We start from the raw sequence: 16322 nt of genomic DNA, 5'->3' as shown, positions 1-16322 counted from the left end.
TACGCTACGATGATTTGGTTCAATCAGCTCACAGCTGATCCATAACCCCTTGTGACCAGGTCTAAGCTCTGTCTGCACAGGCTTCATGCCAACATGATGGAAGAGATAGAGCTTCATGTGCTTTTCCAGAGTCGATAAGTATCTTTTATTTGCAGTTTATGGTGGGATGGAAGAAGTTACACCTTTGGCCTGGAACGTCCCAGGTAGCTCAGGCATAGAGAGGCAGCCATCCCTGCTGCGTGTGCTGCTGCTGGGGGGCTGTCCTGTGTGCCCCCAGCTGAGGCAGCTGCCCAGCCCATGGCAGATTTACTCCATCGGCTCCGGGATCTTGATGTTATCCAGCTCCTCCTGCAGATTGTTGATGTACTGGATGATCTCTTTGACACGGTCACGGTTTCTGTCAATCTCATTTTGGAAAGCCTGAACAGATTGAAACCAAGCAGTGAATCAGCAGCTTGTCAGGGTCCCTGGAGCACAGAAGGCTCCAGTAAAGACGAGGGAGCATCTTTCCTAGCAGCGTCCCCCCTACTTGGGCCAGACCTGTCTGTGCCCCATCCCCCTGAGCATGAGGGTCTCTTACCTTCTCGGTCACGGAAGCCTCCCAGCGGTAGGTGTTGCTGAGGATGTTGCTCTCTTGCTTATCAATCTTCCGCAGGCGGATGCTGTGGGACATGTTGACTGCGTTGACAATGGTGTTTTTGTCCACAAGAAGCTAGGAGATAAGGTGACCGGATGAGAGGAGGGGGGGCAGGCACGTAGGGAAATCAGCAGAGCTCAGAGCTAGCAGCACAGTAACTGCAGTGCTCGGGGGAAGAAAATCAGCCCTCTGTTTCAGACAGACAAAACCCTGGTCATCAGGATGAACCCAGTGCTTTACCCTTTGTCTGTGCCTCGTGATGGTGTAATGGAGTATTACCTTGGGTGGGGAAACTGAGGCAGCACCCTCTCAGCCTTACCTCCTGGAGCAGGGAGAAGTGCCTGCTGCTGAGTGCTTTGCTGCAGCACACAGTGAGCCCCTGCGGGCAGCTGGTGTTGGAGCCAGGCAGCATATGCTCCAGCACGCCTGGCCCAGCAGGTGTGGGAAGTGGAAAATCACACTTGGAAGAGTGTCTTGCACTGGTGGCACTGGCTGTAAATCTTCTTTTTTTTCCTTTTTTTTCCTTTTTTTTTTTCTTTTTTTTTTTCTGGAGAGTCCCAGCTTCTAATCGAAGCGGTGACTTCCCTCATGGCTCTATATAGAGGGTGGCTTTGCTCAACCATAATGACTTTCCTCCTGCAGCCAAGTGCAGCTGTTGAACAAATGACGATTGCTTCTCGGTGGAAATGGATGGCAACAAGGCAAAATGGGTGCGCAGCGACAGTGCGGAACCGCAGCCATCTGCACAGGCCATAAAGCAGGGAGCTCCCCCGGGGGCTGAGGGGTCTGTTCTGTCTGTTAGCTCTCAATTACCTGGAGTACTGGTGGGGCTGGGATAATCTGGACAGAGCAAAAACCACAGCAAATGCAAAAACTCGAGTCATTTAGTCACTTAAATGAAGGAATAACGGAAGCAAAAAGGTCAGCAGCGTGGCTGACTGGAGCACTGCAATGATCTTTGTGCTTTCTGAAAGGCTCCTGGGGTCTTTGGTACCACAACAAGACGGAGGGCTCAGTGGAAAGCCCCATTGGATATGTCATGTCCTGGCCGTGGATCAGATCATGGGCTGGGGAGCTCTAGGAAGGGCTTTTGGAATCATGGAGGCAAACAGAGCCCTGGTGCAAGAAAGTCAGAGCGGTGGTCAGATTCTCCTGGGGGAGAAGGCAGAATGTGAACAAAACCAGCTGCCAGTGCAGCAAAGATGCTGCCTGAGTGCCTGCTGGGTTGGGGCTGTCTGGAAACCAGTCAGAGAAGTGAGTTGTGCTGGAGGCAGGAGAGACATTTCCTCAGCACCTCTCCTGGGCTGCTGCCACCAGCTCTGGCAGCACCCAGGGAAGCCTGCAGTGCAGTTATCTTCTCTCCTAGTCAACGGAGATGCCTGGCAGCGCTGCAGTTCAGCCAGGCAGCTGGGGCCTCTTGGGAGGAGGTTGTGCTCTGGTTTAGGCATGGCTCTAGCAGTACTGAGCCTCCTGGAAAACCTCTCCCTTTAGAGAAGAGGCTGTGGCCTCCTCTTCTTGACAACTCCCTAGCAGAGATTAATTTATTTTTTATGCTCTCACCATTTGAACATCAGCTGGCAAATCCTCATCAAGCTCATTCTTCACTGATTTCTCCAGCATGGTGATGGAGATCTCCAGCAGCTTTTCATGGTGACGGTTTTCCAGGTCCCGGCACTGGGTCATGGTACAGATGGTGGTTAAGGAAAAGGCTGAGCAGATCGCTCACTTCTAGAGGTTACATGACCTCCTGTAACTAGAGACTGTGTCCACACAGTGGGCATCTACAAGGAAGAACCTGGCTGCTGCCAGAAGCTGCTGTGGTGTCAGGATAGACACTTTCTGCTCTTAATTGCAGCTCACACACATCACGTCTCATCCTCGCTGCAAGAAATTATGCAGAACTAAGAGTGGGCCCAGGTTTGTAAAGGAAATTGAGGGAGGGCTCCCAGGATATAAGCTAAACTCTGAATATGGTGCAATTATTTACACGAGGCCAACAGATGTAGATATTTAGTGTAACCTGTCATTGAAACATTTTGGTATTCTCATCACACTTTGTTCCAGAAAATATCCACACCACAAAAATAAAGGCCTTTTAAAGAAACATCAACAGGAATGGTAGGTATGTCTTTGGCTGCTAGGGCAAGAGTGTACATAGAAAACAGTCTAAGCAGATCTTCCCAGGGCTGTGTCGTGGCTGTGTGGAGAAGAAAGGAAGATTCTCAAGGGGGCAAAAGCTCTGTAAGTCCTACAGACTTTCAGCACAGGCTCTCCAGAGTTTCCACAGAGAGAAGCTGGGCACCTTAAATGGCTCTTCTTGCAAAGCTGGGAAAAGACCTTTTCTGTTGATTAAAAAATAAATAAATAATAATAATTCTATGCTGATGGCTCATTTCTGGATTTAGTGGTGAGATATATATATATATATACACACACATCACTGGGAGGTCCAGGCCAACCTACTGTCAAAAGGATATATCTCTTTAACATTCTCAATGAATGTTGATGCTGTGACAGCAATGTTTCCTTTAAAATCCTTTATTAGTTCCTTAACAGAGAAAAAAAGAGGAAATATCACAATGAAAACCTGCATAAAGATAAAAGGGAGTCAGGGAGTCTAGGAAGAATCTACAATTAATTATAATTTGGACTCACTGCTGTTATTAGCACAGTCTGAACTGCCTCAAGCATTTAAAGTGTTTTGAAAGTGTCCTTCAGGGACAGACAATCAGAATCAGTTTATTGGAGGGAAGCTGACTGAATGAAACCTTTACTCGGTGTCTGGCACAAGCCAGCTGATCCTTTTTTACCCTCACCTAAGTCATGCACAGAGTGCTGTATTCCTGTGTACTGCCATGCTGCAGTCCCCTTGTACGTGTGAAGAGCCTCTTGTCAGAAGCATAACCAGTGCCTGGGCTTACTGTAGCTTTTATTTTAGTCCTCAGAACTAAAATTGCTGCTGCCTTTCTCAAAAATGGTTGATGGAAAAATCTGTGAAGTGTTGCACTTACTTCAGTGTCTTAATACAAGAGTTCAAATACAGCTACTCAAATCCTGCAGATCCAGGAGGGCATGCAGGGAGCAATGCTTCTGCTCATTCCATCACTGCAGAGACATGAGGACCAATTCAGAAAACACTGAAAGGCACAATCCTGATGCAGTGAGGAATCCATTTTGAGCTGCTGCTTTCTGTCATGCACATTCACAAGATGTAACCTGCTGCATCTGCTTGCACACAGGCCCCAGCTCCTGCCTGCTAATTTTTAAACAGCTTACTCTTTTTTTTTGGGGGGGGGGTTTTAAATGAAGATGCACATTAGCAGCCTTGCCCCAGTTTTTGAGGAAAAGTCTAGGGAGAAAAAAAAGGCAGCTAATATGCAAGCAAATGCAGTAAGTGGAGCATGAATGTTTGTAATTTTATTCATGGCAAAGATCAAAGAATGACACCTCTAGAATCCCAAATGCATACCCCATGCTGTGCAGTGACTTCTGTACACAGACCTATAAAATGACCGAAGGACCTCAAGTCCCTTTCTCTAAAGTCTGGGAAATCAGCTTGGATAGATGTGAAGAACATATTGTGCTCTGCTCTGAAATCTGTTGCAATGGATCAATGTCCAGGGCCTGATCTCACACAGATCAGCTCTGAGCAGAGAAAGAGTCAGATGGAGACAAAACATCAGCCTGACTGGAAGACCCATGTCCCCCTCCTTGTGCAATGGGCTGTTAAACAGAGGGATGGAGCAAGAGAAAAACTACCCCTCCATGTTCTGGGTGTGAGGTCTCCCAGGTATGTGCTTGACCCTTACCTCCAGCTGGTCAGCGATCAGCATTTCCGAGGTCATGAGCACTTTTGAGAGCTGAAGTATGTCCTCCTTGTACTCAGCTCGTTTAGACTCAGCAATATCATAACTACTGGCATTATGAATCTCATCCAGCCTCTAAACACAGAGATACATAAATTACTTACAGTTTGTGTTCAGCACTCCATTGCAATTTAATTAACTTGTTATATACGTGAGAAAAGTTCCTGCTGCTGATTAGCTGAAATGAAATGTGATGATTCAGGATGTCTCCAGATTTCCATGCTGGGTAGTCAACACTGCTGAGGTGTGCTACCACCTTAACGATGCAGGAGCAATGCAGTGAAATCACTGAAAATGCTTCTTCATCCTCCAGGCAGCAGAAGACTTTGCCCCTTCTATGCTTCCAACTTTGGTTCCCCTTCTGATACATTTCCAGGAAAAAATGAATTATGAGATTCTTGACATTGCTGGCCAGGAAGAAGAGATTAACAATTACTTCGTAGAAAGCAATGCAGGCCTAAATCTTGATCCCCTTCACGTCAAGGAGAATCTTGATTGACTTGTGTAGGGTCAGGATTTAGTATTCTGAATATGGGATACCTATCATTGCCTGCCTTCCCCTTACAGCAAGGATTTATTGCCCTTCAGAATTAAATATTGACGTCAGTTTTGTATCCGACAAGATTTATGTTTTCTTGGATCAAAAAAAAAATCCTCTTGTGCTGAGCAATGTATTATTTTCAAGTCTGTTCAAAATAAGTTAACAATCAAATGTTAATAGGAGGAAAAAATATATATGTCTTGAGATGTCTAATCCACTTCTCCTGAGAGGGAACTGAACAGGCTAAAATAGAGAATTCTGACTAAAATAATTGGCAAGACTCATGTCTGGAAATGAGCTAGATACCCAAACTTTGACGTGGTAAAAGGGGGGAAGGGGAGCAAGGTATCTTCTTTTCCAATGTAAACAAGTTAGGAAGCTCGAAAAGCTCCCCAGCCATTCAAGCTGCACCTCTGGGAGCAGTAACTTCAACGTTCAAAGTCTTTAATGCTTCTTTGCTCCTTAACCATCTTCAGAGAGCAGAGGTATCTTACAGGTTACCCAAGTTTGCATGAAAGGATTACAGAGAGACAACAGCCCCCATGAGTGGCTTACAGATTTCAGGCTGCTGGGATCTCTGCACCTTTTGAACTCCTCCAGCAATTTTAAATTAATGGGGAAATGCTGTTAAAATACAGTGTTCAGTTTTGACATCAACTCCTCCAGTATTTGTATGAAAACTGTCACGCTGACCACTGTGTCCTGTTCTTGTAGCTCAATCCATAGCTGAGCCTGCAGGTCATCTGAGAAAGATGAAGGGCCAAAATCTGGTCTCACCCATATTTCTTTGGGTTTGATTTTGGGGTTTGTTGGTTTGGTTTTGTGGGGGGTTTGTGTCTTTTTTTTTTAAATGGAAGATCATAGAATCATTTGGTTGGAAAAGATCTTTGAGATCATTGAGTCCAACTGTACCTGTCCACTGCTAAATAAAAAGATCTATCAGGAATTCAAGTGCAAATTAACTGAATAGGAATATCAATCTTTATATGTTGCCTTCTGGTAAGGCTGCAAAGTCACGTCCCGAGTAGAACTGATGGACTCTGTTTGCCAGCATGAGTCAGCAAGGTTCAAGAACCCGGGCTCAGAGTGACTCAGCAGCTGCCAGCCTGTGACAAGGCACCTAAATAAAAGTGACCTGGTTTTCAAAGGGAGCCAGCGCTCGTGACTCTGCTGTCAGTTGTCAGGGACTTGCTCTGCTCAGCTGACAGTGGTACCAGGCTTCAGCCTCCCCCCTTATTTTTTCTGTGGAAACAAAATAATGATCCACCTATTATACGTGGTCAGAAAAGGATCCAGCTAGAAGCTACGCCCTGAGCAGCCACAATGGGTGGCTGTAGTTGAGCAGAATGAAAAAAAAAAAAGAGATAGTTTCTGCTTTTAAAAGACTAGAAATACACTACAATAACTTTCTCTATTTTTTTTTGTTAAAGTTCTTTGAGCTGTTTTTGACTAAATGAACTGAAGCAGAAAATTACTTGAAAACAAACTGAATACTCTGCAATCTCCTTCCTTTTCGTCCCCATTTTTCAATGAAGGAAGAGCTATTGGAGGCCTCAAAGAGAAGGGAAGTGGCATTAAATCTGATAAATCTCTACCAATATATTTTAAATCCACTTAATAAAAAAATACTTAAGCTAAAAGAAAGGTTGAGCATTTCCATTTTCTTACAGACTGGTAATTTTTCTGGCTAGCAAAGAAAAAGTAAAAAAACCCCACCATGTTTAGCCACTTTTTTTTTTCTGAAAAGTGAAGGAATTTTATGTCTGTGGACAATAAGATAACACTATGACATGTAAATTTTGTCCTACGCTGAATTTCCAGTCTAGATAAAGGCTGTCAGTGTTAGCTGGTTGTGGTTTGACCAAAGGGTTGAAAATTCAATCACCAAATTCTTTTCCTACATAAAGTACTAAAAATCTTTTAACACTGTTAGTTAATGACATTATATTAGCTAATAGAACCATTTTTCTTGGTATAGATTTGTACAGTAAAAAAAAAAAATGTAAAGAAACATCAGTGACTGAGCTGGAAGAAGTTGCCCAGTGAGGCTGTGGAGTCTTCATCCTTGGAGATATTCAAAGGCCATCTGGACGTGGTCCCAGGCAGCCTGCTGTGGGTGACCCTGCTTGAGCAGCACGGTTGGACCCAGTGACTTCCAGAGGTCCCTTCCAACCTCAACCACTCTGATTCTGCCATTAGGGACCAAGTACTGGTTCCTATTACAGCACTGTAAATCCAGAATAATTTTCCTAATTTTAATGGAGTTAACCTTGTTCTCAGTGAAATGAAAAACTGGCGTATGAGGTAGAGAAATCATGTCTCAAACAAACAAAACTATAACAACATTACCCTTTTGTTCTGATTTTCAAAGTCTAGGATCATTTTCCTGCCTCCCTGTTGGTCGGCTGTTAAAGCTTCATGAAGGCATTTGTAGAAATCAGAGACTTCAGCTTCTCGTTTTTCATATTCTTTCAGACCGTAGTTAAACAGATTCTCACAAACTGAGACAAACTCCTTCCTGTACGTGACACCAGAGTCAAGGTCTTTCGCTTGTTCAGTGGAGCAACACGCTATGTTCCTTCTACCTCTGCAAATGTGAGCAACAAGAGTTACATCTACTTGCTGTAAACCCCCATGGTTCTTGCTGGCAGCAGGCTGCCAAGTGTTCTGTCTGTGGTACTGGCTCACCCATGCACTTTTTATAAATGGGATTTTGCTGCCTTAAGGGTGTGGAGAAAGTTGTGGCAACTCAAGGGGGAAAAAGGCCTTGAGGAAAAAAAAGAAATACATCTACTTCTCTGACTTTTTTCTGACACAGCAGTGGAATGAAGCACACAACCCTATCTGTCTTCACAAGTGTGAATACAGTGCCTGCGTAGTTAATAAATACCGCTCTGAAGTCTACAGCCAGAGCACAGAATAAACTACTGACTCGGTAGCATTGCAAAAAATAATGTCAATTTTTCTTCTGCTATTATCTTGGCAATGGAATTGTTTCCAGAGTCTATTGTAGTTAAGCTGTGATGCATTTTTCCCCAACAGTGTAATGCAATTTTAAGGAAGGTCAAGTTACTGGCCTTGACAATGTTCTATTAATCTGAATGAGAAAAGAAAAAAGGGAAAAGAAAAAAAAAGTGTCTGCTTTCTGATCTCCTGTGTAGGAGCAATGATCAGAAAAAAAGGCTGGCCTGAAAACTTCACATTGCCAGCTCTGGCAGGTTGTGAGATATGCGACTCATATCATTCTGATTAGTCTGTTCCTATCTCCTACCACTTCAATTTCAACATGATTTTAGCAACTGCGCTCTCACAATCTAACTGACAGAGATTTATCTTATAGCTCATTTTAAACTTTAAGTGGATTCCAGACTTAAAGAAAGTACAAAGCCTTGATTCTTGAAGGGTCAGAAAAGAAGGCTACCAAAATTGTGTTTGATTCAAGTGAAGGAAAAGGAATATGATAATTACAAGGGTAAGAAGTTAAAGCACTGGAATCTCATGACCTGTTGGTGATGGACACGAGTGGTTTTACAAACAGGATATTTCAAGCTGGGTTGGCCAGCTTGCCAGTAATATAAACCATTTGTTTGTAGCCTTCATATTTTATGAGCTATCAAACCTTAAAGCTGTCAGTGGTCTCACAGTCTTGCAGTGTTGGGTTTTTTTTTTTGCACTGTTCCAAAATGGGACACAGACTGTCTCAGATCTTAGATCAATGGAGCTTTCAGCCCTGGACAAAAGCAAGGGATGAAGAGTCCCTGTGGATGCACCTCCTTCTTAACTCAAGGCATGACGTTTTAGCTGTAGGTATTCTAAACCCAGGAAGGATATGCCTGCAGCAGGTCACCCACTCCAGGGAGGTAAGCCAGTTTGGCAGCTTCTGTGTCTTCTTCATACAAACTGTCAAACAGGAATGATCCATTCAGGTACTCAACAAAAGCTGCCTTTGAAGAGAATCAGAGCAATATAAGGAAAATAAAGAGTGCCAACCTGCTGCCAGTCCTCAGGATGTGTCTCTCCTACAAGCACTTTACCAGAAGAAGAACACTGGTGCAGACAGAGTGATACCAACACAATAGATACACCAACCAAGGCATTAAAGCACCCTGCAACCCGAGTGGAAACCATCTTGGTTCACATGTGGCTTTGCTGCTAGAAATCTCTAGCCTGAGGATGGAAAACACTGTTTAATCTAATATAAAACATTATCACATACAACCACATACTCCAAGGCTATTAAGCCTTTCAGATAAGGAGTCAGTGGACTTTGAGGAGGGAGGGAGGGAAAAGCTGTAGGAGTCCTCCCTCTCACTTAACCCTCTCCTGCTCTTCAGCCAGTCTGATCTCCTAGAGAGCTGGAACTACAGGTCAGATCACAAGTGAAAGCACCATTCTGCCTGATGCTGTTTTCAGTCTGTTCACAGGACTACAGTGCTCACTGAAAGCCCTGAAGAGGTTAACCATAAAATTAATGAAAATCATTAACTTAGTGTGAAGGAGAAAAAAAAGTCACTGAGCAGCAAAAATGCTAACAGTTCCCTCAGACCTGTAATTTTCTCAATCTCACGTCAGGCTGATAAGATCCTTGGGTATGATTTACTGTTTAGCTTTGCAGGGTCTATATCTGTAGTTTCATTGTTCAGCCAAAAGAATTATGTTCCCCCACGTCATATGTATTCCACAGCAGTTCCTGTTTTCATTCAAAAGATGAGATTTGGAGATCACAGAGATTAATCCTAGCCTTAGTTTTAGCACAGTCGATGTTAACCTCTCATTAAATCTTCAAGCAGGCAAAAGAGAAGTCAATATCTGTTGTGCTTCTTTCTCCTGAGACAATATACAACCGGCCAAAGAAAACATACCTTGTGGTACTCCAGCTCTTTCTGCTTTGCTTGTTCTTCCTCCAGCTGAGCCAGGACCCGAGCCTCCTCACGTTCCAATGGCTCTGTAAGCTCTTGATACTTTAAAACAGCATCTTCTCGCTGAGAAATACAGAGAAATACAATATTTTTAATGGATTATCCAGCATTGCTCAACAAATTTGGGCATAAGCATTCAATCTTTCTAGAACGTGGACCTGAGTGACATCTGCATCTCCATTTCTTTGTGGGCTTTTTATTAAACTACTTAAGAAGTTTCTAATCCATTCCTCATCCCATTTTTTGTTGGCATGTTACTCTGACTCTGCATTCAGTGCATCTGAGCTGGTTCAGTCTCGGGAAACGATTCTCTCCCCATTTCCTCATCTTTAGGGTTGTTTTTTTTTTCCCTTTTTAGCAGGAGGGCCTGTTTTGATTTCTAGAGTTTGAACTCTGATTTGATCAGCTAACAAGTTTAATACATTTACTACGGAGGAGAATGCTCTTCTGAGGATTAAATGGCAAGACAGGGGCAGGGGCAAGAACCTAATTAGCTTGAAACAGAAGCTTGACAAATTTAAGTATGTGATTCTATGACGTACTGTCTGTACGAGCAGGGGCTGGATTCAATGACCTGGAAAGCCCTTTCAGTCCTACAGTAAGAGTAATGTACATTCCAAGTACAGCTCCTGCTCTGTGCCAAGCAAATTTACAATTAATCATGTTCTTTGTTTAAAAAAAAAACCCCCACAACAACAAACCCAACAACAACAACCAAAACCCAACCAAACAAAACAAACAACCCCCCCCCTTCTTTGTTCTGTTGAGCCCTGGGATGGAAAAGCAGTCCCATGGGTTACTGGTGCAGATGCACTGTCCTGTTCTTAGAAATCACAGACTCATATAATGGTTTGGGTTGGAAAGGACCTTAAAGACCATCTAGTTCCAACCCCCCTGCTTTGGACAGGGTTGCCATCCACTAGATCAGGCTGCCCAGGGCCCCATCCAACCTGGCCTTGAGTGCCTCCAGGGATGGGGCATCCACAGCTTCTCTGGGCAACCTGTGCCAGTGCCTCACCACCCTCAGTGAAAAATTTCCTCCTAGTATCTAACCTAAATCTCCCCTCTCTTAGTTTAAAACCATTTCCCCTTATCCTGTCACTCTCTGCCCACGTCAAAAGTCGCTCTCCCTCCTGTTTCTAAGCTCCCTTCAGGTACTGGAAGGCTGAAATGAGGTCTCCCTGGAGACCTTGTTGCAGAAATGAAGAGCAGGAAGTACATTTGGTGGCACCTGCTTGCCTGGATAGTCTGTCAGTCCACTACTGAAACAAGCTGCTCAGGGAGTTTGGACCTCCAAGCCTCCTTTCCCCTGGACCCATGTCTCAAGACTGATGTCTTCCAAGATTCTCTGATCTCCAAGGAGGCTTGCACGCACACTGCAGCCTCTCTGTAGCGACATTAACCAGGCCTCTCTCCCACACACAGCTGCTGATTTTCACCAGATCTGTGAAGACATCACGCCTCTGACACCTCTACCTCCCTGTCAGTTTTGATGGAATTTGGCCTACAGGTTCACAGCTGTTAGGTGGAGGCAGAATAAACACCGTGTGTTTCTGTAAGCCTGATTTCTGCAGGGAACCAGCCCTGAATGTTAGAATATTGCTGGCATACCAGCAAAGCCAATGATCTGTAAGAGGCTGTTGCCTGATTTCGCAAGCAGGGAATGCAGAAATGCTTACCATGGTGTCACTCACGAGCTTGAAGTCCAAATATACCAGGTGAGGAAGGTGAGCAGAAACAAACAGTGTATACTCCTCATCGTCACAGAGAGGGTTCCCCATGAGATTCAGCGTGCGTAAGTTTTTAAACCTCCTGAGATAGATCACCTATGCCAAGGGGAAAGAGATGCTGTACTTTCCAGTCCTGAGGAAACACAGCCTTGAAATTCCTTGCTTTTATCACAGTTATGTTGCAATACATATCCTGCTCTGCTGCCAGACACAGGCAACATTAAATTACAAGTTTCCGATGCATTCAGAAAGGAAATACTTAAATTCACCTTGTAAATATACATACGATGGGTGTAGAGAGAAGGCAGATGGGGTGGACAAATCATGGGTCTCAGACTGGTAATCTGCCCTCAAAAGAACCCCAAATAAATCCTAGTCTCCACTCCCTCCTTTTTGCATATGTAGCTACTTATTCCTTTTCTAGCTTTCATGGGAACCGATAGGAATTTTGTCGTGGCTGATGGTAGTTACACAACTGGGCCCCCATGAGTCAATCATCTAAAAGAGTAATAGCTGTAGTAAGAACTTAACACCAGGACAACTTACCAAAACCATAACTTAGACTACAGAGGAAGTGAAATCCTAAGGAGCATATTCTTCTCTAAGGTGGGGCTCAGATGCAGTGGCAAATAATCAGTTTTAGAATATTTGATCCTTTAATAGGGAACATTTGCAAAGACAGGGAGCACTCACATCTTCCAGAGCGGTCAGGTTATTCTTCCCTATGGAGAAAATCTGTAGTTCTTGCAATGTGTTCATGTGCTCAATTTTAGATATTCTGTTATTGTAGAGACTGAGGTCTTGCAGTTTGACCAGGGTATCCAGGCCCTCAATTACTTCAATATTGTTGAAGGACAAGTCTGGGGAAAAGTTTAGAAACAAAAGGTTTTACAAGAAAAAGTTAAATTCTTTCTAGCTGAACGCCCTGATTCAGACCTTGCTTTTAGCCTGGTTCTTATTTAGGGGTTTATGTACAGTATTTTCCTCAGGGGTGTTCAGTGTCCCACAGGAAAGGCTCAGCATTAAATCCTCATTCTCTGGGTCAGGAAGCAATGTACACATCTCCTCCTTGCATCTCTCCATGTAACTTAAATGAGAGGAACCAGCTGAAGATGTTCCATGCAGAGTCTACATACACAACCTGAAAGTGATTTCTACCTCATGGAGAAACCCAAAATACAAGAAAAGAAGTGAGGAAATGCCTTAAAAAGGTGTATTTCTGTGACAAGTTTGATACTCCCTACCTTGTTTCCTGCAGGCTGTTGCCTGCCACACCAGTGCCCACTGTCATGGTCATTCCTATAGGACCAGCACACACCAGTCCCACTCTCACAATCACCCTGATGTCAGTGGAGGTATGAAAAGGGATATACTCACTTCAGCTATTTCACTCGTTGATATTTCCTCTTATCCTGCCAGAACATCTATCCTAACACCCACATTCATCGTGACTAAGGGCAGTATTTGAGTACTGAGTGATTCAAGAGCCCAAAGATGGTTGATGAGGATACCAGCTGTCTGCATCACCCCAGCCCCTGGATGGCTAAGACACTCACGCAGCAGCTGCTGAACCACTGCAGCCTTTGAGCAAATGAAACCCATGAGTGTGCTTCAAAACACTCTGCTTACATTGTGGTGATCAGCTGTTGATTTCACAAGTGCATTAGTCATCTGTGCAGCAGAACAGTGCAGACAACTGGGCAGAAGAACCCATCAGACATTTCAAGATGTGCTTATGAACCCAAAGCCCTGCATGCTATTTTCAAAGACAGCTGAGGATATATTTACACTGCCAACCAGCAATGTAGCTGCAGTTCCCAGAGAAAGCTCGAAGCTATGAATCTGTAGCAGCAAGTTCACTGATCTGCCCAGCATCAAAATCTGCATCACTGTGTGATGCTGCTATCAGCATCCTGAGTTTTCAGTTGAAAGCAGTCACATAAGATTACAATGATGGGCATTTCTTGGGACAACCATGATGACAAGCCCTTAAGCATATTGGTAGTGTTAAGTTTATGGTTGGACTCGATGATCTTAAAAGGTCTTTTCCAACCACTATGATTCTATGAGTCTGTATAGGGGTAAAGATTGTGGGTTCTAGGCTCTGAAATGCCTGCATTAGTTTTGAAAACAGAATACAGGCTTCTAAATCACAGGGGTGTTTCCATAAAAAATTCTGAAAATCACCTTCAGGTACAAGTACAAACCCTGGAAACAACCGTGAAATCTCAGCTTCCTGTTCCTGCCACACTAAATGTATTAAATCCAGTTTTTAAACTTTTGAAGGATTGTTTTGCAGCTCTGATATTCAGGCATTTTGACATTTGACAGCCCAATGAGGAAACACAGACAGCTGACAGCCTTCCCTGGGAAAGCTCCTATCACCCGTGTTTGGGAAGGAATGCGATATCCTGGCTTTACTGCAGATTGCTTTGCAGCTGTGAAGGCATCTCACCTCATATACCTGTATCATCTTACCCAGCCACACAAGGTGAACCAGACTCTCCAGAGCTTCTATCTTCTCAATTATATTGTTGTCCAGCTGCAGTTTAGTCAGATTCTCAAACTGCCACAGATTATCAATCTGCAGGATATCTAAAAACACAGTAAAAACAAATAAATCAGAATTGCTTTTCATGGGAGACAGCTCTCAGTTTAGCAGACACGCTATCTCGTACGAGGAAAACATGTCCAGTCTTACCTCCAAAATGATTTTCAGCAGATTAGGATAGCGTGTGATGACTGCCCTAGAGAGCTGAGAGGTCCACTGGCTGGATGAGATTGCAATGAAACAGCCCAGTTAACCTCAGTGTCCTGCACCAGCGCACACTGCTCATCAGCGATGCCAGCGAGTCGCTGAGGGGATGCTGACTACAGCCCTGCAGTCAAGAGTGGCTTTATGAATCCACTACTAGGAGGCCTTGACCTTCATTTTCCTCTCCAGCTCCAACAGGGAGGTTTGGGATGAAACTGCTTTTCTCTGCATTTGCAGGCTAGTGGTGGCCAGCTACTGCTTTTGTAAATTACTCTCCTGCTCCGGGGATTCTCATCACAGCAGTGCAAGTTGAGGTCTACTCTCTGTGTGAAGGCTGCACTTTAGAACTAATCAATATCTCTGCATTTAACTTTCTCCAAAAACAGAATCACAAGGGCAGGTTGTTAGGCACTACAGCAAAACATTAGGACCAAGGTGACAGAAAATGCAGAACATTCTCACTCCCAATTCTCTTTCCCCCCTCAATGGCTTCCCAGAAGATTTCATCAGCTGCTTTGCTGCTATTATTGTTTAGTGAGTGCAGTAGAAAACAAGGAATTGCATGGACAAAATATTCACACTGTTCTGTGTTTTGTATTTGCAAACAAATTCATGCAGGATCAGGTAACAGGGAATCTGTTCTAAGGAACTCAACATTATTAATGGTTTTAAGCTGAAAGAGGGGAGGTTTAGATTGGATATTAGGAAGAAGTTCTTCACTGTGAGGGTGGTCAGACACTGGAACAGGTTGCCCAAGGAAGTTGTGGCTGCTCCTCCCTGGAAGTGTTGAAGGCCAGGTTGGATGAGGCTTTGAGCAACCTGGTCTAGTGGAAGGTGTCCCTGCTGATGGCAGGGGGGTTGGGACTGGATGAGCTTTAAGGTCCCTTCCAACCCAAACCATTCTATGATTCTATGATTTCACTGGAGCACACAATGAATAATCAAAAGCAGATTTTTGCCCATGAAATGACATACCCTTAAAATACTCAAACACGGAGCCAAATGTTCATCCTTTTCATTTTTTGAATGCAAGTTTATGACTGGTTTGACAGTAAGAGGCAAGCTGTGATAATACTATGGATGACCAGAGGAAGCCACCTAATTGGGCTGTGATCACCACAATCTACCAAACAGCTCTCACATAATCACCAGCGATGGCAGAAGCTGCCCAGGGTTTGATTTGTCCCTGTACAGAAGGGCCCAATAGGCCTGTGGCCTGTAGGTGTCACCACAATATAAATGTTAAATAAGAATAGCAGAGACAATAATAGCAGAAAGTTAAGCAGCTTTGAAGTTACTCATCAGCAAAGTACCCAGCTCGCTCTAATGAAACCACTTCATACAGGTGTGACTAAAATTTAAGTCCAGATGTTACTTTTCTCATAACAAATCCAAGCTCGTGATGGTTGTTTAATTGCCAGTTAGCCACGTCATGCTTAATTCTATCAGCCTCTAACAAAAGAAGAAGAAGAAAAGTATATATTCAATACTCACTTCTAAAACTAAGCTGCAGCTCCATCACATCCTTAAAGTTAATACCTTCACTTTTGGTCAGCTTGCTTATGTCCTCTGACCACTGCTCCTCAACAGCTTTCTGAACCATTTCATCATCAATGATGTTTGGCTCAATGCTATTGTATAACTCACTCATTTTTAGATGGTATCAGCCTTAAAGGAGAGAAAAGAAAAATAAATACAATTACTGCCTAGCTACTATTTCCAACATTCATTGAACAGGTATGAAGGCCCCACTTGGAATACTGTGTCCAGTTCTGGAGCCCCCAACACAAGAGAGACATGGGCCAGTTAGAACAAGTCCAGAGGAGGCCACCAGGATGATGCGAGGGCTGGAGCAGCTCTGCTGTGAGGACAGG

The 16322-nt window shown here is 43.9% G+C and overlaps 1 protein-coding gene across 1 annotated transcript; it reads right to left on the bottom strand.

Annotated features, from left to right (window-relative positions):
- Window positions 1-306: 306 nt before the first annotated feature.
- DRC3 (dynein regulatory complex subunit 3) lies at window positions 307-16118 on the bottom strand. Its single transcript, XM_010165726.1, has 12 exons — window positions 15943-16118; window positions 14172-14288; window positions 12387-12553; window positions 11643-11789; window positions 9907-10026; window positions 8876-8988; window positions 7394-7568; window positions 4447-4578; window positions 3115-3185; window positions 2198-2321; window positions 581-712; window positions 307-420 (listed from the first exon to the last, which is right to left on the bottom strand). Exons 1-12 carry the CDS (start codon window positions 16097-16099, stop codon window positions 307-309), a joined length of 1569 nt encoding a protein of 522 aa, XP_010164028.1. The 5' UTR covers window positions 16100-16118.
- Window positions 16119-16322: the final 204 nt, after the last annotated feature.

The sequence above is a fragment of the Antrostomus carolinensis genome, unplaced genomic scaffold, assembly GCF_000700745.2.
Source record: "Antrostomus carolinensis isolate BGI_N321 unplaced genomic scaffold, ASM70074v2 scaffold52503, whole genome shotgun sequence".
Taxonomy (NCBI): Eukaryota; Metazoa; Chordata; class Aves; order Caprimulgiformes; family Caprimulgidae; genus Antrostomus; species Antrostomus carolinensis.
The sequence above is the reverse complement of the archived record's forward strand: the minus strand, read 5'-3'. Positions and strand labels throughout refer to the sequence as shown.

What these genes read in the sequence shown, in the direction of transcription:
- DRC3 (XM_010165726.1), bottom strand. Translation starts at nt 16,099, where the DNA reads ATGAGTGAGTTATACAATAGCATTGAGCCAAACATCATTGATGATGAA. An exon ending in GCTGCAGCTTAGTTTTAGAA is followed by an intron (nt 14,289 to 15,942) that starts GTGAGTATTGAA and finishes CTGTGTTTTTAG; the next exon opens with ATATCCTGCAGATTGATAAT. An exon ending in ATTGAGAATGTTAAAGAGAT is followed by an intron (nt 2,322 to 3,114) that starts ATATCCTTTTGA and finishes CACCATCTGTAC; the next exon opens with CATGACCCAGTGCCGGGACC.